The sequence below is a fragment of the Phyllobates terribilis genome, unplaced genomic scaffold (assembly GCF_046119375.1).
Source record: "Phyllobates terribilis strain yellow unplaced genomic scaffold, ASM4611937v1 Scaffold_4__5_contigs__length_816908805, whole genome shotgun sequence".
Classification (NCBI taxonomy): Eukaryota; Metazoa; Chordata; class Amphibia; order Anura; family Dendrobatidae; genus Phyllobates; species Phyllobates terribilis.
The window spans coordinates 567,321,088-567,348,500 of NW_027362764.1; the positions used below are offsets into that span (position 1 = coordinate 567,321,088).

General features: G+C 41.4%; 1 protein-coding gene across 1 annotated transcript in view; it reads left to right on the forward strand.

The window, feature by feature from the left end:
• The window catches only part of LAMA1 (laminin subunit alpha 1), a 264,311-nt gene that overhangs the window by 191,032 nt on the left and 45,866 nt on the right, over positions 1-27,413 (forward strand). Inside the window, exons 34-44 of the mRNA XM_073679061.1 lie at positions 926-1,024; positions 1,781-1,892; positions 2,987-3,149; positions 4,210-4,420; positions 5,002-5,118; positions 5,545-5,708; positions 6,695-6,833; positions 15,013-15,115; positions 23,761-23,877; positions 25,890-26,072; positions 26,410-26,564. Coding sequence (XP_073535162.1) covers positions 926-1,024; positions 1,781-1,892; positions 2,987-3,149; positions 4,210-4,420; positions 5,002-5,118; positions 5,545-5,708; positions 6,695-6,833; positions 15,013-15,115; positions 23,761-23,877; positions 25,890-26,072; positions 26,410-26,564 — 1,563 coding nt within the window. The remainder of the gene's footprint in view (positions 1-925; positions 1,025-1,780; positions 1,893-2,986; positions 3,150-4,209; positions 4,421-5,001; positions 5,119-5,544; positions 5,709-6,694; positions 6,834-15,012; positions 15,116-23,760; positions 23,878-25,889; positions 26,073-26,409; positions 26,565-27,413) is intronic.

A 27,413-nucleotide genomic window follows, 5' to 3' on the forward strand; every position in this document is an offset into this window, starting at 1 on the left:
GCGTTGCGCTGCATTCACCAGGCAGGGGTTCAGTGCTTCCTCAGGTTGATCAGAGGTACCAGGCAGAACCCCACTTTCACGTGGGTCTTTCTCCCTCCTGCCCTGCGCTGCCCACTCTCAATCCTGCTCGGGTGCTCTGAAGTCCCTCCTGTCCGTCGGAGTTCACAGACCTGCTTGACCCTCACGGGGATTAGAATGCGGCTTACGATCCCTCTGTCTTCTGACAGATTCGGGGCGTACGGGTGCCGTCCTGCACTCGCCGTACTCCCTAGGATCCCTTCTTAGAATGGAGCCTACTCCCTGCTCCCCTCCTGGGCCTCTGTCACTAGGCCCTCGTGTGGAGCAGAGCTCCTACTGAGACTCTGTTCCCGGACTGTTCTTCTGAACTGTCCTGAGCTGTTCTTCTGAACTGCTCTCCTCTACTCGACTCCACCACCCTAAGATGGCTTCACTATATATACTCCTACCAAGGTGCTCCCCCTAACTACTTCCTCCACCCACACCCACTACTGGTTCCCCCTACCTTTGGGTTCCCTCCACTCCAGCCAGGGTCAGGGCTCAGCAGGAAACATACATTGCGTCTTGCCCTTCCAGCCGGCCTGGAGCAGTGTAGTGTTGGATGCAGGTGTTTGGGTTCCGGGCAGCACTCCCTCCTTACCTGAGAGAAGGAGACGCCACACCTCTGGGTGAGGTGCAGTACCTCTGTGGCGACTGAACCCTCAGGGGAGCCACACTATAACCGATGTTTCTGCTGATAGTGAACTTCCTGATTCATAAATTTAATGCCAGAAGCATTGTCACACTGACACAGACTTTGTAGTCCCACAATTATTGTATTTTACGGCATCTATGTAAAAGATAATAATTTTTTAATCAAAGAAAAGTTTACATTTATTTTGCAATTAATTGCTTTTTTTTTCTAAAGGAATCAGTCCACACAAACTCAGTTACTGCCCAGACCATGGAGAAAACATCAGAACAACTTTCCAAAGTATTTAAGGACACAGACAGACTGCATATGAGAGTGAGTATGTCTTTGCAAAGGTTTGCTTACAAATATCAGTAAAATTCATTTCATTAGTTCTCATTTGCTGGCATTTCATTATTGTGTTCCTTAGATTATTCTTAAAGTATAAAACAAGAATTTAACACGGATCAGAAACTTAAAGAGTTTTTTTTATTTTTGTTTTAGAAACCTTACAATTAGGGATGAGCGATCCTGTGGAAGTTCTGGTACCCGACCCGCACTTTATTCCAAACTTCGGTTCGGGTTCCTGAACTTGAACCAGAACCCAAACCCCATTAGAAAACAACGGGGACCCGAACTTTTGAGCTGAAAAAAAAAATTCTCTCCCTCTTGTCCCCGGACTTCCCTTGGAACTCCAAATATTAAAACGGACTTGTGGGAGAAGTTTGTGTTCAGAGTTTAGCACCGGACACTAAATGAACGGTACAAACCCTGAATTTTTAAGTTCAGGTCCGCTCATTTCTACTTACAATATTTTGTCTCCTTACAGGACAGTATAGCAGTACAAAGCTTTTATAAAGCTGACCTTACCAGTTCTTCCCCATCTCTCCCCACTGCTTGTCCACTATTTTCTTTGTCAATCCTTCTCTTCTCCTTCTTAATGACATGTCCCATATATTCCACTTGACTGTGTGTACTTTGGGTCTGAATGTCTATCTTTTGCATGTTAAAGTAATCATATTGCTTTTATAAGAAGTCCAAATTCAGATCAATGATCGGAACAGTGATTATTCATATTTTTCTTTTTCAAAGATGAGACAGGTAGTAGAAGATGGATACAACGTGCAGAATTCCACAGTCGGCAGTCTGAACAAGAGCAAAGAGCTGATGGGATTTATTGAAATAATGCAAACAACTGTTAAAGGTAACAATTTACAAATAATAGAATTTTATGTAGTTATCCGCTACTTATCCAATCAATGTGTGTGATGCTATTAGGAGCCTGGTGGTCAATAAACGTAGAGATTTGCCACTGGTAAAATCATTAGTGGCCAAATTTCAAATTTCTCCATTTTATGAAGCATTTTTTTCCCTTGTACAAAACAAGGTGGTTAAAATGGGGATCTTCATTAACATATTTCAGCCTCCATTGTCAAAAATGCAAGAAATACAGCCCCTTATAGTTAATTCACTTATTGATAATATACATACACAACACTCAAAAGAATTTCTATTCTATGTGTTTAATTTGATTGATTAATAAATTAACTATTTCATCACCTCGGGTGTATCAGGCCTCCATGTTCAGAGTAAAATGTCAGTAAAAGGGTATTGATTTTCCTCATAGCACATCAGTAAATGAGTCCTGATTCCTATTTTAAACTTGTTTGTGTCACACAGAATGTCTATGATTGCTGTGTGTAGGGTCACAGAGGGGTTCACTTCTTTGAGGTGAAGGGTTGTTTTTTTAACATTTTTTTTTTTTTTTACCATATATTTGTTTTCATTTTATTTTATTTTTATTCATATATATTTTTTTTTACTACGGATAGGTAGGGGACACATTACCCTACCAAAAATGCAAAACAAAAATGTGACAAAAATGCAAAACAATAAGAAATCGGGAAAGGGGGCAAACACTTTTTCACACCATTGTATATGCAGAGAAGACACACATTGCATATTCATTCTCTGCATGTCTCTGAGCCCCCTCTGCAGTGAATCTGAGCTCGGTGTGCATGGTTTTGTGTGACAGTACCCTGAGTATTTCCCTTCCATGTTAGAGTACAGGACTAGGCTGACAGAATGGGAACCTCAGCTTACAGATATCCCAACAGGAGCTCAAAGTTTCGTCAAACTCGGCATGAAAAGTAACAGGTTTTTGGCACAGGGGCTATGCCATTAGCTATTAATTATGTGGGGCGGTTAAAAGGGTTAAGAGCAACATATATCACAGGAGATTTTATGCTGTATGTGATAATACATAAATGCAATTTTTTTTTCTGGACTTTTTTTTAGTTCTTATAGAAGTAGCAAAAAGCTTGAATGAGACAATCGGCAGTGATATCCAGCTGTCTGACCGGGCACTGCGGGAATATCAGGAGGATGTCTCTTCTAAACTTGAATCAATGAGCATAGATGGCTTTAATGGTCATTACCAAAATGCTACCAAAAATCTTAAGTAAGTAGACACATTTATCCCAATCAGCTTGAAAACATCTCTGAAAAGTGTGAATATCTTTATGTTTAGCCCTGTTTTATATAGGAATTCTCAAAGACTAAAAAACTTTAAAAAAAAAATAGTTGTGTCCCAAAATGACCTACAGTAACATATAATAAATTTGTCCTCATTGATTGTCTATGGCCCGCTTGTGCCAGCCAGTGTAGAGACTTAAGTAGACCTTTCAAATTGCTATAAACGTTCCTTTCTGTTAGGATGCATTTGTGTCTTTTACATTAGATATAATGGGAGTGCAGTTTCAAATTGGGATTTTCAGGATTTCCAGTAGATGGCCTGTTCTTATAATAGGACATCCGTATATAATTCAGTAGAATCCCTCAGAACAAAAGTGCAGCAGCACGTTGAACGTTGTAGAGTGTAGTGTCAATCATAGCCGTACTCATGTGGACGGTATTGAGTTCATGCTGCAGTTCTACTGAACAGTGGGATTGCCGTCGATCAGACCATAGATCGTAAATAAATGGATGCGCCAACAGTTAAAACCAGAGTAAACACACAAATTTTAATGAATAGTTTAACATTAAACCCAATAAACTAATTCAGGATTTATGTTTTCACAATCTCTCTTAACCAAACTATCTCAACTATTTCTTTCCATCTTATGAGCATCCTTTTAGGTTTGAATAGATCTGCCCAGCCTTTTATTACATGAAGTCTTGCAGTGGTGTAACTTGAAGCTTGTGGACCCCAATGCAAAATTTCCAGCCCCAACTATCACAGTTCTTTGATAGTATTACTTTTCACATATGGGCCAGAAGGAACTTTTGCCACCTCAGCCCCACTAGGCTCCAGTGTTCAGGTTTGACTGCAATCCCTGCACCCACAGTAGTTATGCCCCTGGAGAGTTGGAGACTGTTGCCCCAATATGCTTGATGGGTGTTTGTTTGTGTATAGCTCAAAAATAACAAAATATTTGGTCACATTTTTTTATGGCTGAAGTGCTGGACACCTATTATTAATTAATTAGATTATATTGGTTGTTTTATTTTATGTCTAACAGAGACTGTGAAGATGTATTGTCCAGAGTGCAGAATGAGTATGAGAAGCCACATAAGGACTTGCTGAAATTGAAGAGGAGCCTCGAGAACTCCCTAGAACAACACAATAAAAGATTATTATCAGCAAAAGAGTTCATCCAAGAATCTGCATCAAACACCAATCATACTAAGAATCTGCTGATTCCAATCGAGAACAATCTCAATGATTTTAATGTAAGTTATTTCATTTTTATCTGTAAGTTTTGCTACTACTCAATTAAAGGGGTTATCTTAAGTTGTCTCATCTCACAGCTCTGCAGTCTTTTTGCTTCCTGGTCGCTGGTGGGGTGGGTGCTCATCCTCGAATAAGAGTTTTGATCCAAATGCTTCATCCTGCTTCTACACATTAATGGTCTGTCAGTGTTTGTTCTCAGTGTACACTGTTATCTTTTTATGCAATTATAGTGATAAAAAGGCATTTGAACAATCACACGACTCAGGAAAGTGAGAGCCGTGATTAAGAGAGCTGCTCTGGAAGCTGCCAATAATGTGGAGGATGGTGATTTTATAGGATTGATTAGAGTAGCTTGGTCCCGTGTGGAGAGGGAGATAGTGATCAGCTAACTGCTGCATAGAAATCAATGGCCTGGATAGAGCTGACTTGGATGTTAGGAGTTAACTCCTCTACTGAAATGTAGCTCTCACAGCAGGAAAAGAACAGTGGATAGAAAAAGCAAGCCAATTAAAAAAAACTACTTATTTTCATGACAATACCCCTTTGAAATAAAAATTGATTGTGTAATTTCCATCCCCAGGCTAAAAAGCTTACTCTCCAGGAGAACAAGAATCGTTCTGTGATGCTGATTGAAGAAGGACTTGGTCTGGTTGATGAGGCAGTTCTTCTTGCTCAAGACACCATAAATGCAACATCTGTATGTATCACATTAGAATTAGTGTTGGGCGAGTATGTTCTATTAACCCTTTCGCCGAGTATGCTCGGGCCGAGCTCTGAGTATTTATAGCTGCTCGGTGATCAGGTTAAATCGCTCCCATGATTTGCGACTGTTTGACAATTTTATTACATGGGAGGAATGTCAATTTCTTACACATTCCTCACATGTAATAAAACTGTCAAACAGTTGCAAATCATGCACACGGGAGCGATTTAACCTTATCACCGAGCAGCTGTAAATACTCGGAGCTCGGCCCGAGCATACTCGGACAGAACATACTCGCTCAACCCTAATTAGAATCCTTTAGAGTTGTATGGTAAGGCCATACACTATCATACATGTCCTTAAATTTGTGTTGCTGGAAACATATAATAGACATTCCACTATAATGTGTATTATTTTCAGGTTTTGGAGATGCACCAGGAAGAGTTAATTATGTGGAATACCAAACTAAGACACCATGTGGATGAACTTGTGATGGAAATGTCGAAAAGAGATGCCCTTGATTTAGTCTATCAAGCTGAAGACTATGCAATTGGTTTACAGAGCAAAGCTGATTCTCTAAACAGGTACTTCTAGATAGGTATTGAGATAAACTGGAAAAAAACTGTTCAAAAACTGAGAGCTTGGGTCCCGGCTCTACATAGTACTTTATAAATCAGGAAACTTAAGATGATTCAACTTTACTTAAAAATCTGCAAAACAGTTGAGGGAAGAATCTATGAAAGGCTTTACCAAGGGCACTAGATTACCAAGCATAAAGCATTAGAAAAAGGTAGAGTAATTCAGTACACACTGAAAAAAGGAACAATTAATATTCAGTGGTATGTAATTTAATGTTTTGGAGAATGGTAGTATACAGTTCTGGTGTGTGTTTCTGTACAGAGCTGTGGAACATGTTGGCGCTTTATAAATAAAGTGCAATGATTAAAGTAACATTTCCAATATAAGAATATATGTGAGTAGAATCTTAAATTAATAATTTTCACTGTGATATAAAAGATATTTAATGGATTTACAGGGAATCGTATTTTATAACCTAATAAGTAAGGTTATGATAGATCTGGACAACAGTTGTATCATCAGTTGTAAAACAATGCTTTTGTGTTAGTATAATAGATAATGCGGATAAACAGCATTGTTCTTAGTTTTGAAATAAAGATAAAAAATTAAAGAACAAAATCTAGAAAAAAATTATGTAAAAAACAGAAACTGACAGAAGAATCCCAGAATTGTGCCTTTTATTAATATTATGAACTTCATGCCCATATTGAGAAACACAAAAACCTCTCTTCAGGAATAATATTGCAGAAAATAAATACAATAATTGTTTGGTTGAAAACAAAAAATGGTAGAAAATGTTGACATTCTGTAAAATGTCATAGTCCATTGTAAAATGAGTTCAACCTGGGTGAATTTCTGTCTATTACATTGTGGTTTTCTCTATATAATTAATAATTTTATAATTTTTTCATTGTGTTATACTTTGATTTGTCAAATATCAATGCTTTCTAGATCATAATTCTCCCATTTATACCAAATCTCTCTGTTCTAGCTCTCTTTCAGATGTGAGAAATAATTCTTTAAATGCCACAAATGCTGTGCAAGCTCATTCAGCTATCAAAAGTATGATTGAAGAGGCTGAGGCAGTGGTGGGGCAGGCCAACTTCACAGCAACTGAGGCTCTGTCCATGGTAAGTACCACATCAGAATAAGGCGTTGTTCACACCTGAGATTTTCAGTTCCATTTCTCTACTCTCCTTCTCAGAACATAAAATTGGACCCGGTACATAAGGGATGCAAACGGCACTAGAAGAGACTATAGGGATCCTTTTAGTTTCCATTATGGTGTCATTTCATTGGAAAATAAAGCATTTTGTGCTCAATTTTCCCCTTCTCCCATGACAGCACCACCTGAGAGAGGGTATCCGCCCACCAAGGACAGGAACCTACTGAATAAAAAGGCGGTACCTCTCCTCCGCATCAGTTTTGGTTCCTGTCCCTGATGGGAGCCTCACCAGGTGGTACCTCACGTACCTGGATTATGGACGGTGCGGCCTGGAGGCCGTGGAAGCAGCAGATGGTCCCTGTTCCCAGCCCGTCTGGCTGCTGCCCGGGTCTGCGTGTGGGGAGGAGGTGCTGTTTCTGGATTCCTCCCCGCGTGCGCCGGGGCCTGCGGCCGGGTCTGCGCCTCGCAAAGATGAACTGAGCGCGCCGGCCGGCAGGTCTTCCGGGCTGCGCACGTGGGGGTCGCGTCGCACCCTGTGACGGAGCGCGCCGGAAGTCCGGGCTGCGCACGCGCTGGGTGCTGACGCGCCCTATCACGGAGTGCGCCGGAAACCGGGTCTGCGCATGCGCGGGTGGGAAGCTGTCATCCCGCTGCAAGCGTGCCGGGTGCCGCTGGGCTGCGCACGCGCAGAGGCAGGTGGATCTGCGGGTAGCGCGCCAGCTGGCTAAAATTAAAAAAAAAAGAGAGATGAGCACACTGCCGGAAAGGGAGGAGCCTAAAGGAGGTGGAGCCCTACTGCTTTTAAGGATGGGGAGCAATCAGGATGGCGGTGTCTGCATCCCCGCCATGATGGATGAGGAACCGCAGTCACCTGGGCAGCAGCTGTCACCGCCACAGGAAGTACAGCAGCAGCCACAGCCATCAAAGCAGCGCAAGCAGCTCAAACAAATGGAACGGGAATCTTCCCATCGACAAAGTCACAGCAGTGAGGGGCGTACGAGTTCCGACAAGACTGGTCAGAAAAGACTTCGTCAGTCCACCTCCGCCAGATGGGAGCCCTCATGTGAACGGCAACCACCGCCTCCGGTACCCTAGTCTGAACGGCAGTGTGGTGAGTGATCTTCGTGAAAGTCTCACCTTGAATAATGTGCTCTTCTCTCTCTCTCTTTTCCTCCTTCTTCTCCTTTTATTTCTTGGGGCAGGAGGCGAAGAAGTGTAGTGCTAAAAGTAAAAACAGGGAGTGTGCTTTATGCAAAATCGGTCTTCCCACCTCCTATGCCAAAAACCTATGCTCGGACTGTATTCAGAAAACCATTGCAGAGGAGTCCCCCAGGTTTTCTTTAGAATTAAAGGATCTAATCCAGACAGAGGTCAGAGAGTCCTTAAGAGGCTTAACCTCACTCAAAAAGAAGAAGCGAAAACTAGTTTCTTCAGAATCAGAGGAATCAGTGGAGTCCCGTTTTACGAGAGAACTGCCTTCCTCCTCTAATCACTCCTCATCGTCATCGGAGTCTTCGGATGATGATGGGGGGGGGCAGACCTTGTTTTTCGGTTGAGAATACTGAGAGACTAGTTAAAGCCGTCAGAGGGACTATGGGTATTACCGATACCAAAGTGCCCAGAACAGTCCAGGATGTTATGTTCGGGGGCTTAGACCAAAGGAGGAGACGCTCATTCCCGGTCAATGACAGGATTAAATCTCTGATAGAAAGGGAATGGAAGAAACCGGAGAGGAAGGGTCAGCTGCCGTCATCCTCCAAGCGGAGGTACCCCTTTGAGGATGAGGATGCGGCTAAATAGGACAAAACCCCTAAGATTGACGTGGCCATTTCAAAATCTTCAAAAAAAAAAAAAAATCCACTCTGCCCTTTGAGGATTTAGGAGCCTTAAAAGACCCGCTGGATAAAAAAGCGGAGTCCTTCCTTAAGCAAACCTGGGAGTCGTCAGCAGGGGCCCTTAAACCGGCAGTAGCAGCGACCTGCACTGCTAGATCTATGATGATCTGGCTTCAACAATTGGAAGACCAGATCAGGGGGAATGTGTCCAGGGAGAAAATTCTATCAGACCTTCCTCTTGTGCAGGGAGCGGCTGCATTCCTGGCAGATGCATCGGCAGATTCAGTTAGGCTGGCTGCCCGGTCTGCAAACCTCTCTAATGCAGCCCGTAGGGCGCTATGGCTCAAGAGCTGGCCAGAAGATGTGCAGTCAAAGTCTAAACTGTGCTCAATCCCTTGTGAGGGGGACTTCTTGTTTGGCAAAGGTCTAGATGACATCCTAGATAAAGCCGCAGACAGAAAACATGGATTTCCCACGGTGTCTGGTTCCCGATTTAACAGTTTCTTTCGGAAGAGAAAATACAGCCGCAGTAAAGCTCCCAGAGACCAAGGTAGCTGGAAAGACCGAAAGCCGTATAGCAGAGGCTTCATGTTTGGGGGTCCCTCCTCCGAGAATAAGAAAGCCCCTAAGTGACAGTTCCCCCCGGGTGGGAGGAAGATTGTCCCACTTCCTGCCTGCCTGGAAGGAAATTTCATCCAATTCTTGGATCTTAGGGATAATCAGGAGGGGGCTCACATTAGAGTTCAAAAGCAGGCCCAAGAACACTGTCAAAATATCAGCCCCAGAGGTTTAGCGGAACAGATAGCCTTACAGCAGGAAGTTCTCTCTCTGCTCATGAAAGGAGTTCTGGTGGAAACACCTGCACCCGAGCAAGGAAGAGGATTCTATTCGACTCTCTTCCTAATAAAGAAGCCGGACGGCTCCTTCAGGACCATTGCGAACTTAAAGAGACTGAACGACCATTTAATCTACAGGCCTTTCAAGATGGAAACAATAAAATCAGCCATAAAGATGTTATTTCCGGACTGTTTTATGTGCGTCCTCGATCTGAAGGACGCCTACTACCACGTCCCGATTTTGCCAGATCATCAACAGTTTCTAAGAGTAGCTGTACAATTCGGCAGGCACGTAAGGCATTTTCAGTTCGCAGCTCTTCCCTTTGGCATTTCCATGGCGCCGAGAGTCTTCACAAAAATCATTCTGGAGGTCACAGCGCACTTGAGGGAAAGAGACATTTTGGTCATCCCTTATCTGGACGACTTCTTAGTAGTGGGCAGATCAAGTCAACTCTGTGCTCTAGCCCTGGCGGACGTCATGGCCAGTCTAAGACGCCTAGGTTGGCTGTTAAATCTGGAGAAGTCAAGGCTGGAACCAAAGAGGGTTCAGTCTTTCCTGGGTCTCATTCTGGACTCAGAAAACAAACCTGTCTTCTGCCAGAGGAAAAGAAACTGAAGATCAGATCCCTAACATCTCAGGTTGTCAGCAATCCGACCATGACCCTGAGGAGTGCAATGTCTCTGTTGGGTACAATGACGTCTTGCATCCCGGCGGTTCAGTGGGCCCAGCACCATTCCAGATGTCTTCAACAGGAGATTCTGGCAGCGGACAGGCGGCTCAAAGGTCGCCTGAATGGGAAAATATCTCTTCCAGATGTTGTGATCAACTCCCTGGACTGGTGGACATCTCCGGTCAACCTATCTTTGGGGGTTCCTTGGACCTTCCAGGTGTCGGATATAATTACAACAGACGCAAGTGCGGAAGGTTGGGGAGCTCACCTAAGGGATCGTTCTGTACAAGGCCTCTGGTCGGACAGCGAGACAAGTCTCTCTTCCAACATGAAAGAGCTGTTGGCAGCCAGAAACGCGCTAAAAGAATTCAGTTCTGTTCTTCAGGGTCCTCACGTCAGGATAATGTCAGACAACAGATCAACAGTCGCCTACATCAATCATCAGGGGGGTACCAGATCTCTCCCTCTGATGTTAATAGCGGATCAGATCTTCAGGTTTGCAGAGAGTCGGCTGGTTACGCTCTCGGCACTGCATATAAAAGGGGAAGAGAACATAAAGGCCGATTTCTTGAGTCGTCACATCTTGAAACAAGGAGAGTGGGAGTTGAATCCAGCCGTTTTTCAGCAGATTATGGATCGGTGGGGACAGCCCCAGATAGATCTGTTTGCAAACAGACACAGTCGGAAGACCGAAACCTTTTGCTCCCTGAATCCAAAAGAGGGGGCGTTTGCGGTGGACGCGCTGCAGATTCAGTGGGATTTCACTCTAGCTTATGCCTTTCCCCCTTTAGTACTGATCCCTACTATCCTGAGGAAGATCCGAGAGGAACGGGCGAGGGTTATATTGATCGCCCCGTTCTGGCCCAAGAGACCATGGTTCACTTGGATGAAGAGAATGTCCCAAGCAGATCCATGGGTTCTTCCGGACATCCCGGATCTCCTCAGGCAGGGCCCAGTCTGTCATCCCCAAAGAGCGGGCCTGCATTTGACGGCTTGGATTTTGAGAGGTCGCTATTGATGCAAAGGGGGGCACTGTATAATTATGACTTGGCAGCAAATAGATGGATCATTAGATTTATTAAAGCCTGTCATAGATCCAGACCTATTCCTGTTCCAAGAATGCCTCCTTGGGACCTTAATTTAGTTCTGGAAGCATTAACCAAACCTCCCTTCGAGCCCTTAGAGAAGGTTTCAGAAAAAATCTTAACTTTAAAGACTGCGCTATTGGTGGCCCTGACATCAGCTCGTAGAGTCAGTGACTTACACGCACTATCCGTTAACCATCCATTCACTCAAGTATGTATGGATAGAGTAATCTTAAGACCAGACCCGGCCTATCTTCCAAAGGTAGCCTCCAAGTTCCATAGGACGCAAGTAATCACTCTCCCTTCCTTCTATCCTAATCCTAGGGATTCTGAGGAACATAAGCTTCACACCTTAGATGTTAAGAGGGTGTTAGTCCAGTATTTGGAAGTGACAAAAGCCTGGAGAAAGAGTGACGCTTTATTTATATCCTTTCAGGGGGCTAGGAAAGGACTTAAGGTTACAAGGGGGACCATAGCTAGATGGGTCAGGGATACTATTACCTTAGCCTACTCTTCTAAGCAATCTGCCGGTTCCTGAGAACCTGAAGGCCCATTCCACCAGAGCGGTAGCTGCTTCCTGGGCTGAGAAGGCGGATGTGCCCATCGACATTATATGTAAGGCGGCAACTTGGTCATCCCCTGCTACATTTTACAAACATTACCGTCTTGACCTTTCCTCTTCTACTGATCTGTCCTTTGGTAGAAGGGTGTTGCAAGCGGTGATCCCTCCCTCTGGTATTTGATCTCTATAAATCTCTCAGGTGGTGCTGTCATGGGAGAAGGGGAAAAGATCCTAGTTACTTACCGGTAACGGGATTTTACAGAGCCCATGACAGCACTCTATTAATTCCCTCCCCTTTATCACTGTGGTGTGCACTTTTTTTAAGGTGTTTAGTACATATGTTGAGGTGGTGGTTATGTATTAACCTTTCTTCGGAGGCCCTCTCATGCTCTGAAACAAAACTGATGCGGAGGAGAGGTACCGCCTTTTTATTCAGTAGGTTCCTGTCCTTGGTGGGCGGATACCCTCTCTCAGGTGGTGCTGTCATGGGCTCTGTAAAATCCCGTTACCGGTAAGTAACTAGGATCTTTTCCAGTAAAATGATGGACACCATAACAATAGCCATTTTACAAACCAGACAAACAACTTTAATAGTTGGATCCTTCAGATGCCGCTTGCATCTGTTATGTTTGGGATCCGTCCGCTGTGTGAATTTTGTTTCTTAAGCTACGGTCACATGTTCAGTATTTGGTCAGTATTTTACATCAGTATTTTTAAGCCAAAACCAGGAGTGGAACAATCAGAGGAAAAGTGTAATAGAAACAAGTCACCACTTCTGTATTTATCACCTACTCCTGGTTTTGGCTTACAAATACTGATGTAAAATACTGACCAAATACCGATAGTGTGACTGTAGCCTTAGAAGGGAACTGAGAAATAGAACTGAAAAAATCCACATGTGAACAGAGGGAACAAATAAGGAAGCAAATGCAGCAAATGATTTTAGATCTTGAAATGGTTCACACTTGTGATAGCGTTTTCTTTCAGGCACCAGTCGCTTTTTGAAGGCTAATAGTATAACAAACTGCTTTAAAGTCAATGAAGAGAAAAAATAACATTACTGATCATGATGGATCTCTCATGGCTCCTTTTAAAACAGAAATCATAATGCTAGAATGAACAGTGCCATATAGCCAAACCCTCTGCGCATGCCATACTGTCGAGCATTTTTCAAAAGCAGGCCCCCCACTTAGGACTAGTGTTCAGCGAATTTGTTCGGCATTTCAAATTCGTGTTCGGGGTTCCGAATTGTTTGCGCCAAAAAATCGGCTCTGCCCACGAACATCCCTGGTTTGCCACGATGTCCCGCAGATGTCATCTGTGTAGCAGTGTGGCAAATCAGGGATGTTCATGGATGGAGCCGTTTTTTTTGGCGAGAACAAGTCGGAGCCCCAAAGACGAATTTCAAAACGCCGAACAAATTCGCTCAACACTACTTAGGACCCCCTCTTTTGGGTAGTCTCTTCAGAGCTGACTCTCCAAAGTGAAAGCCACTGACTTGCTTTGTCTTTGGTTCATGGTGAAAATAAGGGAGTTCTTAGCAATTGGACCATTGTATGATGAACTAAAGGGATCTGCAGAAGAAGCCCCTGTGATCATAGCTGAAATTATACATTTGTGTTTTTGTTAACATACTTCACTTACCAAGAAAGAAAAAATCCAAAAGAATATCAGAATGTTGAATATCAGACTGACATTGAGAAAAAAATGCAATTATGTTTAAATACATCACAAAATAAAATAATGGACTTTTTTTCCCCTGCCTGGTTTATATGGCAAAACTAAAAAGAAAAATGTTTCTGTCGTGTCTATTTTCACCATAAAATGTTTGGAGACCAGAACGATGACTTCGTATCATGTTACAAAATGCAGGAAACATCTATTTTCCTCCTGACAGTCGTCCGCTTTTTAGGGTTATATTTAGAAGTAATTAAACCTGCATTTTAGATAAGTGTTTGTATCCATTTTCTCCTTTCAGTTCCAGCCAGCGGGAAGGTAATTAATCTTTTGTAAAGAGAACAACAACCTGAATATGCTGCACTGTTTTTGTTCTTCATTTTCCATGAAAAGAACATTTTTCGAAGCATTTCGCACATTATGAAACAATTGTTTATTCTTCCTTCATGGGGATTATCCTCAAAAAGACGTGGGAACACCATTTTATGGTTGAAATAGCTTAGTGTCACTACAAACCGTTTGATCCCGAACAATCTAGATGCGTTAGCAAATTCTAATTCCATGTTGTTTTCCTATGAATCCATTGGGCTGGAATTCTACTCATCATTCAGCTGGTGTTATATCTTATTACTTTTTTAATAAACTATATATTTGGTAATACAGCTGAATGTCTATACAAGAGTTGTGTATTTTGTGCCAAAAGCGGGATAGGAAATCGTCAGGACCAAATAGGGACAACTTTACAAAACAGTTAGTGAAGATGTATTATGTATTAATGGAGTTTGTCTCGCTAAGTCAGCACCTTTCTATGTGCTCCTTTACTACAAGTGGACATCAAGAAGGGTCAAATGACTCATGCCCTCTTTATGAGGCACTGTTCACTCTGCATTTCTGCATTAAGGGGTTTCATTTGAATCTCCCTAAAACAGGATGAGGTTCAGACAGACCACAGAATGACACATAGACTGAATGACACAAAATGAGTTCGAATGATCTCCATTTGTGTTTTTTTTCTGAACAATTCCATTTGTCCAGACAGGCAGAAAAACGTAGTCTGAACAGGGCCTTAGTCTAAAATAGACATTACGTAAAGTGACTCTTGCTCTGTGTCTGGTAAGGATGGTCACGTTATATGACAATATGTGAAATATGATCTGTCACTGGGCCTCTCCCTTTTATATTAACAGAGACAAATTATAAAAAAAACAGGTTTTTAATTTGATTATGTAAGAATTTGAAAAAAAATGTGATAAACCACCTGCAGTAAAATGACATCTCTCTTCAAATTTGGAATATTTATGCACTTGAGAGCTAGTATATCATTTCTCTCTTAAAGTTTGCAGAAAACTAGGATAACTGGAAATGTGTAATACGAAAATGATTACTAATTTAATGTTCTTTACGGCATTATGATTTTTTTTGTGTTTTTCCTATGCAGTACTAAGTTTTAACTAAAAATTCATTTTACTTTCCCAAAGGTATCTGGACCAGTGGAGTCATTGAGTTCTGCATCCAAAAATGCCCTAAATTTCAGCTCCAAACTTCTGGATGAATCGAAAAATTTAAGTAGAAACACACAAGGTAATCTAATTTGTATTATTGTGTTCTTGCTGGTGCTTGTACATCTAGGTCAGTGTTTCCCAAACCCCGTTATCATGGGCCCCCAACACATCATGTTTTTAGGATCTCCTTAGGTAAGCGAACCGGTGGCAATTTCTGATGCCTTGATGATAATTCCATCACCTGTGCAATACTAAGGAAATCCTGAAAACATGACCTGTTGGGGGCCATGAGGACTGGAGTTTGGGAAACACTGATCTAGGTGGAGGATTACTTGTCAGTGGCAGACACAGACAGAAGAGGGCCCAAGTGAAAGAAAAATATATTGACCCTTTGAAATTCAATAATGCTTGTGACTGAAGCTGTTTGCTGTTTTTGGAGGTGGAAGTGGGCCTCCTTGCTTTTCGGACCCCTGTGTAGCTGCACAGGTTGTAACAATGTACAACCCCTATAATTCTTAATTTATTGACGCCTTAACATCTTCATTATGAGTTGTTGCATTTGACCTGAACCAGGAGTGGATTTTAGAAAGAAGGAGTATAAAATAAAGCTTTGTCTCTTCTTGTTGAACAAAATACATTATTTTAACTAAAATGTATGTATGTTGTAACTTCACCAAAACTGTACATCTCCTCTGTGAGGAGAGGTGGCGTTAATTGTGTGTCTAAAGGCTGTACTGTACATGTTCTTATATGATCAGCCATATATGCTCGTGCAACTATTTCATCATTTTGATGGGCTTTCAGTTTTTTTTATACCAACCTAGTAGTAAAAGAACAATTGTCCATAATGGATTGTAACCAGTTACTATCTAGATAAACCTGGATCACATTTGTTGTTTACATATGAATTAAAATATATAAACTATTTTTTATCAAGTGGAATTGTAAATGTTTTGTGCATTGGATTCGTTTTATATATGTGATAGTAGAAGCATACAGTGCCTACAAGTAGTATTCAACCCCCTGCAGATTTAGCTGGTTTGATAAGATGCAAATAAGTTAGAGCCTTCAAACTGCAAACGAGACTAGGTTTTATGAACAGAAGCATAAATCTTACAAACCAAAAAGTTATGTTGCTCAGTTGAATTTTATTAAATTTTAAACATAAAAGTGTGGGTCAATTATTATACAACCCCTATGTTTAATATTTTGTGGAATAACCCTTGTTTGCAATTACAGCTAATAATTGTCTTTTATAAGACCTGATCAGGCCGACACAGGTCTGTGCAGTTATCTTGGCCCACTCCTCCATGCAGATCTTCTCCAAGTTATCTAGGTTCTTTGGGTGTCTCATGTGGACTTTATTCTTGAGCTCCTTCCACAAGTTTTCAATTGGGTTAAGGTCAGGAGACTGACTAGGCCACTCGAACACCTTGACTTTTTCCCTATTGAACCAGGCCTTGGTTTTCTTGGCTGTGTGCTTTGGGTCGTTGTCTTGTTGGAAGATGAAATTACGACCCATCTTAAGATCCTTGATGGAGGAGCGGAGGTTCTTGGCCAAAATCTCCAGGTAGGCCATGCTATCCATCTTCCCATGGATGTGGACCAGATGGCCAGGCCCCTTGGCAGAGAAACAGCCCCACAGCATGATGCTGCCACCACCATGCTTGACTGTAGGGATGGTATTCTTGGGGTCGTATGCAGTGCCATCCAGTCTCCAAACGTCACGTGTGTGGTTGGCACCAAAGATCTCGATCTTGGTCTCATCAGACCATAGAACCTTGAACCAGTCTGTCTCAGAGTCCTCCAAGTGATCATGAGCAAACTGTAGACAAGCCTTGACATGACGCTTTGAAAGTAAAAGTACCTTACGGGCTCGTCTGGAACGGAGACCATTGCGGTGGAGTACGTTACTTATGGTATTGACTGAAACCAATGTCCCCACTGCCATGAGATCTTCCCGGAGCTCCTTCCTTGTTGTCCTTGGGTTAGCCTTGACTCTTCGGACAAGCCTGGCCTCGGCACGGGAGGACACTTTCAAAGGCTGTCCTGGCCGTGGAAGGCTAACAGTAGTTCCATAAGCCTTCCACTTACGGATGATGCTCCCAACAGTGGAGACAGGTAGGCCCAACTCCTTGGAAAGGGTTTTGTACCCCTTGCCAGCCTTGTGACCCTCCACGATCTTGTCTCTGATGACCTTGGAATGCTCCTTTGTCTTTCCCATGTTGACCATGTCTGAGTGCTGTTCACAAGTTTGGGGAGGGTCTTAAATAGTCAGAAAAGGCTGGCAAAAGAGATCTTTAATCCACACATGTGAAGCTCATTATTCTTGGTGCCTGAACTACTTCTTACTTAATACTTTAGGGGGACCAAACAGAATTCTTGTGGTTTGAGGGGTTGAATAATAAATGACACTCTGAATTAACTTTTTACGTTTTTAAAAAAAAAAAAAAAAAAAAATTTGCTGCAGTGCATTTCCCACTTCCAAGCTGATCTACAGTACAAATGTCACAATGCCAAGTTAATTCCGCATGTGTCAACCAGCTAAATCTGCAGGGGGTTGAATACTACTTGTAGGCACTGTATAAGCAGTAGACTTGTATTGCCAGCGGTACCACACATACATTACCATTGTCACTTTTAACTGTCCAGTGCTAATTTGTCACAAAAGATCAATTTACAGTGGCCAATGAGCGCTCTTGATATACAACCCCTCTGCCCCCGATCAGTGACTTCTTTAAGCATGTCACCAACCAGTCAACGAAAGAGCAGACGCACTTTTGCTGCGATTGCTTCTTTGATATTGTTCTATGTAGACAAGGTATGTGTTGGCAAATATATGCCACCTATATGGGAGCCAAACCATTGTATTAATGATTGTTCTCCCTCATCTAGTTTGCATTGGATCCTGCTAAAGGACCTTTGAAAAAGAGTTCAACAACTTTGCATAAATCTATTGAATAAGGTGAATTTAAGAAACTTTGTGACATAGCTTGTTAGAGAAATCAGCTTCCTTTCCCACCTTTCAATCGCTTCTCCTCCCTGCTTCCTGAATTTGTTACCCACTTTGAGAAAAACTGCTGAAATCCATGCTCAGACATGAGTGACTGCTAATTCACTGTGGAATCATGTGACACCGTCCATTATATTCTATGGAGAGGGGAGAAGAGAGGAGGAAAGAAGAGCAGGGAGAGGAAACAGGCTGAAGGAAACCATAGAAAGATAGTGTTGAACATTCTAGAATCATAGAATCATAGAATGGTAGAGTTGGAAGGGACCTCCTGGGTCATCTGGTCCAACCCCCTGCTCAAAGCAGGATTCACTAGATCATCTCAGACAGATGTCTGTCCAGCCTCTGTTTGAAGACGTCCATTGAAGGGGAACTCACCACCTCTCGTGGCAGCCTGTTCCACTCATTAATCACCCTAACTGTCAAAAAGTTTTTTCTAATATCTAATCTGTGTCTCCTCCCATTTAGTTTCATCCCATTGCTTCTGGTCTTTCCTTGTGCAAATGAGAATAAAGATGATCCTTCTACAATGTGACAGCCCTTGACATATTTGTAGACAGCTATTAAGTCTCCTCTCAGTCTTCTTTTTTGCAAGCTAAACATTCCCAAATCCTGCAACCGTTCCTCATAGGACATGGTTTGCAGACCAGTCACCATTCTGGTCGCTCTTCTCTGAACTTGCTCCAGTTTGTCTATGTCTTTTTTAAAATGTGGTGCCCAAAACTGTACACAGTATTCCAGATGAGGTCTGACCAAAGAGGAGTAAAGACCGATAATGACTTCACGTGATCTAGACTGTATGCTTCTGTTAATACATCCCAGAATTGTATTTGCCTTTTTTGCTGCTGCATCACACTGTTGACTCATGTTCAGTCTATGATCTATTAGTATACCTAAGTCTTTTTCACATGTACTGTTGCTTAGCTCTATTCCTCCCATTCTGTATATGCTTTTTTCATTTTTATTGCCCAGATGTAGTACTTTGCATTTTTCCCTGTTAAAAACCATTCTGTTGGTTGCTGCCCACTGCTCCAGTTTATTTAGGTCTTTTTGAATCCTCTCTCTCTCTTCTCTAGTATTAGCTATCCCTCCTAGCTTTGTGTCATCAGCAAATTTAATCAGTTTACCCTCAATTCCTTCATCTAAATCATTGATAAAGATGTTGAACAATACAGGTCCCAGGACGGAGCCCTGTGGTACCCCACTTGAGACATTCATCCAGCTGGATGTGAAGCCATTTACAACCACCCTTTGAGTCCGATCACTAAGCCAGTTATGAATCCACCTAACAGTTGCCTGGTCCATTGCATACTTGGTCATTTTTTCAATAAGGATGGTGTGAGATACTTTGTCAAATGCTTTGCTGAAGTCAAGATATACTATATCTACAGCATTTCCCTGATCCACCCAGTCAGTGATTCTGTCATAGAAGGAAATTAAGTTAGTCTGACATGACTTGTTAGTTACAAACCCATGCTGACTCTGGTTAATCACTTCATTCTTATCCATGTACTTACATACATGTTGTTTAATAATTTGTTCAAAGATCTTTCCTGGTATAGAAGTCAGACTCACCGGCCTATAGTTCCCTGGGTCCACCTTCTTCCCCTTTTTGAAGATAGGAACAACATTTGCTCTTCTCCAGTCTTCTGGGACTTCTCCTGTTCTCCAAGAATTTTCAATGATTATGGAGAGTGGTTCTAAAATTTCTTCTACGATCTCCTTCAGTACTCTGGGGTGTAATTCATCTGGACCTGGAGACTTGAACTCATTTATGTTAGCTAAATATTCCCTCACAATCTTTCTGTTTACAGATAACTTGGATTCCTCTATTCCTTTAAAAGGACAGTGAAGATCAGTTGATGTTACATTTTCTTTCTGAGAGAAAACAGATGCAAAATAGGAATTAAAAAGTTCAGCCTTCTCAACATCCTCTCTTACCATTTCTCCATTTTCATCCTGTAAAAATCCTATAGCATCTTTGACTTTTCTTTTACTTTTGACATACCCCCAAAATCCTTTTTTATTGCTTTTGACATCTCTTGCAAGCCTTAATTCATTGTCAGCTTTAGCTAACCTGATACGTGCCCTGCAGGATCTGCAGACTGCATTATAATCTTCTTTAGATATGCCTCCCTCTTTCCATTTAATAAACATTTCTTTCTTTCTTTTTAGCATGTGTTTAAGTTCTGTGTTCATCCATCCTGGTTTCCTTAAATGCTTCCCATTCTTCCTACTTTTCGGGATTGTTAACGATTGTGCTTTGAGAATCTCATTTTTAAAAATTTCCCATCCTTCCTGGACATTTTTGTCCTTAAGGACATCCAGCCATTGGATCCCTCCTATTCTCTTTCTGAGTCTCTTAAAATCTGCCTTTCTAAAATCTAACCTTGAAGTCTGAGTCTTCACATGTCTTCCTCCTCTAGTTATCCAAAATTCTATAATAGCATGATCGCTGCCTCCTAGGGTCCCAGCCACCTTTACCTCCTCAACCATTTCCTCCCTGTTTATAAGGATTAGATCCAAAGTAGCAGATCCCCTTGTTTTCTCCCCTACCTTTTGGAAGATAAAGTTGTCAGCAAGAGAGGATAAGAATTTGCTTGACCTGTTAGTTTTACTTGAGAGAGATTCCCAACAAATGTCTGGATAGTTGAAATCTCCCATGACCACTACGTCATATTTTTTGGAGAACTTGGTCATTTGATACATAAAGAGTTCATCCATATCTTCAGCTTGCCCAGGTGGCCTGTAGTAAATGCCTACAATGGTGTCCTTTCCGTTGTTCTCTCCTTGTATTCTTACCCAAACAGTTTCCACAGAACTCCCAGTCTCTGAAGCTTCAATCTCTGTGCAGATATACGCTTTTCTAACATACAATGCAACACCTCCTCCTCGTTTATCAAGTCTGTTTCTTGCAAATAAGTTGTATCCTTTTAGCCTTTTATTCCAATCATGTGTATCGTCCCACCAAGTTTCAGTGATTCCAATGACATCATATTCCTTTTCCTGCATTAGTAGTTCCAATTCTCCTTGTTTGTTGCCCATGCTTTGTGCATTTGTATAAAAACATTTTAGTTTGTGATTGGTTTCTCTTCCTCCCATATTTTTATTATTTAAATTGTTTTGTCTTTGTTCTTCTTTTCCACTTCCAGTAGCAGAGATCTCAATAGTATTTGTCAGCTGTATGGCTTTTTCTGGCCTTTTGCTTCCCTTCCCACATTGTTCTAGTTTAAAGCTCTTCTGATGAGTGTAGCAAGGCGACTTCCAAATACATGTTTTCCAGTCTTCGTAAGGTGCACCCCATCTCTAGCAAGTAGTCCATCGTATAGGTAATTCATTCCGTGATCCAGAAATCCAAATCCTTGTTGACTGCACCATCGACGTAGCCAGTTGTTCACCTGTAGAATCTTATTCCATCTCATTGTTCCATGGCCATCCACTGGGAGGATGGATGAGAAGACCACCTGCGCTCCCAATTCTTTCACTTTCTTGCCTAAGTCTTCAAAGTCACTGCAGATGGTTTCCAGGTCCTTTCTTGCGGTGTCATTTGTCCCCACATGTATTAGCAGGAATGGGTAGTGATCTGTAGGTCTGAAGAGTCTTGATATCCTGTCAGACACATCTTTAATTTTTGCTCCTGGAAGACAGCACATTTCTCTTGAGGTTATGTCTGGTCTGCAGATAGCGGCCTCTGTTCCTCTTAACAGGGAATCCCCCATGACCACCACTCTCCGTTTTTTCTTCACAACATTCTTCTTTCTCCATCCAGGAGGATTCTGAGGGCTTACAAGGTTATTCATTGCTGGCAAAGTCTTATTTTGCTGTATTTCTTCATGGTTCTCCTGCGTGAGAGCCTGGTACTGGTTCCTGAGCAGTATGGGTGCTGACTGCCTCTCGATCCTCCTGCTTCTGTGGGTCACATGCTTCCATTCCTCTGTTTCGTCAGGTGCAGTTCGAATTTCTTCTCTTTCTGAATCATGAAGAGATAATTCTGCTCTGTCTAAGAACTCTTCACCTTCCTTAATGATTTTCAAGGTAGTTAACCTCTCTTCTAGATTTCGCAACTTTTCCTCCAACAGGGACACAAGCTTGTATTTCTGGCATGTGAAGTTTGGCTTTTCCACTGGCAAGTCTGTGAACATGTAGCAGGATATGCAGCTCACCAAATGGCTCCTGAACTCTTCCATGTTCTTATTGTTAATGTTCTGAAAACAGTGAAAAAAGCTTAAAAAAAAAGCTTCAAAATGCGCGCGCCGATGTCCTCTTTTCAGCTCCAACAGCCAAAATCCAGTGTTCTTTGAGCTCGCGGAGACTCTTCACTTACCCCAAAATGCAGTGGGAATATGCAAATTATCTCCTCAGGACTCCTCCCCTGGTTTACCGATGTCCTCTTTTCAGCTCCAACAGCCAAAATCCAGTGTTCTTTGAGCTCGCGGAGACTCTTCACTTACCCCAAAATGCAGTGGGAATATGCAAATTATCTCCTCAGGACTCCTCCCCTGGTTTACCGATGTCCTCTTTTCAGCTCCAACAGCCAAAATCCAGTGTTCTTTGAGCTCGCGGAGACTCTTCACTTACCCCAAAATGCAGTGGGAATATGCAAATTATCTCCTCAGGACTCCTCCCCTGGTTTACCGATGTCCTCTTTTCAGCTCCAACAGCCAAAATCCAGTGTTCTTTGAGCTCGCGGAGACTCTTCACTTACCCCAAAATGCAGTGGGAATATGCAAATTATCTCCTAATAATAATAATAATAATAATAATCTTCTAATAAGCCTTTTGCCTCACTCCAGAGCTTATTCACATCCAGGCAGCTCGGCATTGCTGTAATATCCTCGATGTTGATGTTACTTGTCTCCTTGTGCTAAAAAATGAATGAAGAGCAAGGATACCTCTCTGTGCCGTGCTGTGCTGTGCTGTGTATGGGAGATATAACAGGAGCTAGTCTCTTCCCTCCAGCTCCCTGTGGATTGCAAATTAGAGCTAGAGCAAACAGAGGGGAAAACATGGTGGAAATGCAGGATACAAGTCATGTATAGTGTTGTTCCTCAGGTTTGCATACTGGACTACTTATTCCTAAAATTTTATTGACGTTTTGGTGATTTTACATGATTAAAAGCAAAGCCACAAAAATAGGAATTAAAATTCCCCCCAAAATTCAAGAATTAATACAGCAAAAAAGGGTAACAGTATTCACCTGCCCAGATCTCAAAACTAATGCATCAGAATGCAGCAAACCCATATAATAAAAATGGCGGCAACACAGGTGCCAAATACTGATGAGACAATCACTCACAAGCTACCAGTTCATGGAGGGGGTGATTGCTTAGGTTGTTAGGTTGTGAGTAGTTGTCTCATCAGTATCTTGCACCTGTGTTGCCCCCATCTTTAGTTCTGATACCTAGGCCGGTAAATTATTTTGTCCTTTTTTTGCTGTGTTAATTTATTTTACATGATTGCCAATTTAATTACAATATCGTTGGCCAGCATTTGGCATGGGGAGAAATCTGCTCATGTAAAAAAACTCTAAGCCATTGAAAACACAGTGTACACTTTTCTAAAGTCTACTTGTGGTATGGTTCCATTTATTGCTGTGGGTTAGTAAGATTTTAAATCTAAATGATAATTTAGGTATTGAGTCGTTTTCTTTTTGTGGAGTCTTTTTATAGGGAGAATTCTAAAGGCTGGCATCATATGTTTTTTTTTTCTTGCAGGCCTCGTGTCTCACTTGAAAGGTTTAAAGACAAAAGTGGATAATATACAAAAGCGTACGCATGCATTTACCGGACAGATAAACGAGCAGCTGCGAGCTCTGAGAACCCTACCGAATGGTGAGAAACATATCATTCATCCTTTTACTTGTAGCGCTGTGATAAAATAGTAATAGAAAGGCATGTCTCCATGGACTGCAGACGGAGCGGAGAATATAGCCCTATTTATAACATGAAATGGACTTTTATCCTGAGGAGCTGTGTAGATATTCAGGTTCACTGTTTCCTTTCTGAAACCTTCAGTAAATGAGTAGAAAGTGACTGATATATTCAAATGATAAAAGTGTACACATCTGCCAAACTAAATAAAGCTTTGTCTAGTTTGGTGAAGATAGGTAAGTAGGAGCGCGTTCACACTCTCTACCAAAGTCGGGAACCATTTTATAGCAATATTCTAATTTTTTTTTCCATTCTAAATTTCACTTCCAGTTTACCTGGAAGTGAATTTATAACAAACAGTAGGTACAGTTATTTGCGAAAGTATTCACCCCCTTGGATTTTTACCTATATTATTACATTGCAGCCTGTGTTTAAATATTTTTGTAATCCAATTTGTGTGTGATGCATCAGCACTAAATAGTCTAAGTTAGTGAAGTGAAATGAGAAAAATATAGGCATAAATTAAATTTATGGAATCAAAAAACTAAAAATTTGCATGTTCATATGTATTCACCCCTTTTTGCTATGAAGCCCCTAAAAAATTCTGGCACGAACAATTACCTTCATAAGTCACATGCTTAGTGAAATGAAGTCCACCTGTGTGCAATCTAAGTGTCACATGGTCTGTCAGTATATACACACTTTTTCTGAAAGGCCACAGAGGCTGCAACACCATTAACCATGAGGCATCACTAACCAAACAACACCATGAAGACCAAGGCGTTCTCCAAACGAGTCAGGGACAAAGTTGTTGAGAAGTAAAAGTCAGGGTTGGATAATAAAAATATCTCAGTCTCTGATGATCCCCTGGAGCACTATCAAATCCATTATCATCAAATGGAAAGAACATGGTACCACAACAAACTTGTCAAGAGAAGGCCACCCACCAAAACTCTCAGCCCAGGCAAAGAGGGCGTTAATCAGAGAGGCAGCACAGGGACTAAATGTAACCCTGAAGGAGCTGCAGAGTTCCCAAGCAGAAACTGGAGTATCTGTCCATATGACCACAATAAGCCGTATACTCCATAGAGGTGGCCTTTATGAAACAGTGGGCAGAAAAAAGCCTTTCCTTATAGACAAAAATTGTAATGATCATTTTGAGTTTGCCGAAACACATGTGGGAGACTCCCCAAATGTATGGAAGAAGGTGCTGTGGTCAGATGAGACCAAAATGGAATCTTTTGGCCACCAAGGTTAACACTATGTCTGGCACCAAACACAGCTCATCACCCCAAGAACACCATCCCCACAGTGAAACATGGTGGTGGCAGCATTATGCTTTGAGGATGTTTTTTGTCAGCGGGGACAAAGAAAATGGTCTGAGTTGAGGGGAAGATGGATGGTGCGAGATACAGAAATATTCTTGAGCAAAACCTATTTCAGTCTGTTAGTGATTTGAGACTAGTACGTTGGTTCACCTTCCAACAAGACAATGACCCAAAGAATACTGTTAAAGCAACCATCGAGTGGTTTAAGGGGAAACGTGTAAATGTTTTGGAGTGGCCTATTCAAAGCCTAAACCTTAATCCAAGCGAGATTCTGTGGTCTGCCTTGAAGATTGCTGTTCACCATAGGAAAGCATCTAACTTAAAGGAGCTGGAGCAGTTTTTTCTTGAGGAATAGGCAAAAATCCCAGTGGCAAGATGTGGAAAGCTCATTGAGACTTATCCAAAGTGACTTGCAGCTGTAATTGCGCCAAAAGGAGACTCTACAAAGTATTGACTTCAGGGGGGTAAAATTGAGATTCTGGTTTTATCCTATGTGATATGGCAAGGCTTATTAAAGGGACAATATTGACTTTTAGGATTGCTACTTCCAATAGGTGGCACTGGAATTCAAGTCCTCTTCCTCTCTGAAGAGACAATTTGCATATTTGACCATTTTAAAGACTTTTTTATTCTTGTATTCATCAGATACAAGCTCTAAACTCCAGGATGCTAAGGAGCTGGCTCTTTCTGCCAATGCCTCTGCTGCCAGCACCTTGAGCCATATAACGAACTTCAGCCAGAAACTCACAAATGCTACTTCATTATTGTCAAGGGTTAATGACACATTGCAGAAAACAAAGGAACTTCTCATCCATTCGTCTAAAACAGGTATGGAGTCTACTATGTTATACAAATATTGGGATAGTCAATATTTGATATAATTTAGTATTTATTAATATTTAGTATTATTTATTTAGTATCAAACAACAAATCTTGACACATTTTTTTATGTGCAAACACATCAGTACATTCTGTTTTGCTATTTCTAAGAATCTGTTCACATTAGGATCATGGCTCTTCTTTATTACAGATATCAGATCCATACAGTGATCAATGAACACCATTGACTTAAATTAGGGTCCATCTAAGTGTCTACTCCTCAACATTGATGGACAATGCAATAATTTCCTATGTAATGTAATTTTGTGTGTTTTTTATTGTATAGCTGTAACAGCTGAGAGCAGGATAAAGGAAGTGGAGAAACAAGCTAACATTTTACTGGATAGATTAAAACCTTTCAAATTGCTTGAAGAAAATCTGAGCCGGAATCTTTCGGAAATAAAAGAGCTGATCAACCAGGCAAGGAAACAAGCTGCATCGGTAAGTGGGATCCAGGCCATTACTTTACTATTAACACAGCTATTATTCTGCATTTACAGTAATTGTGAGATGGAACTGGATATGCTTTGTACGTGGTAGAATAACCCTGCCTGTTTACATTTACTATAATTTAGCCAAGGATAGATTGCTTTATAAAGCTCATTGCGAAACATTAAATACAAATCAAATCAAATTATGAAATCTACTTACTAATTTATCTGCTAATGAGGAGGTTAAATACAATTTAACCTGTTAAGTGTCTCGTCTGGTACTGAAAGAGTAATCGTCATTTTAATCCTTATTTCATAAATTAATAATACACTTGAAAATAAGCAACTTTGTAATATATCTTATCAGAAAAATTGGCTTTTTTCTCCTACTTGATTGATCTTTCACTCTCAATTCACAGGTAAAATCTTTATTCACTGAAAACAGATTTTCCCATTACTGAGATAGGCATTGACAGTTGGTGCTTTTAAACCTCTATGGAAAGGGGAGGGGAAAGGAGGGAGGAGTTAGAAGCAGATACAGACATTCTGCTCCAGGTTCTCCTGAAATGCAGTTACTTTTCTCTATAGAACTTTGAGAGCGAACTGTTATCGCAGTAATGAGAAAGTCTGTACTCACTGTAGACAGATTTTTTTTCTGTGAATTGTGAATTTTAAGAATGATCGATCAGTCCAGGAGGAGAAAGGAAATATGCAGATTTCACTAATAAAGATATATTACAAAATTTCTTATTTTCACGTGTACTATTGATTGATGAAAAGAAAACAACAGTATGCAACGGGGTTATTTCTTGCTTCATCATCTCTGCAATAAGAAGCCATAACTTTTTAATTTTCCCAT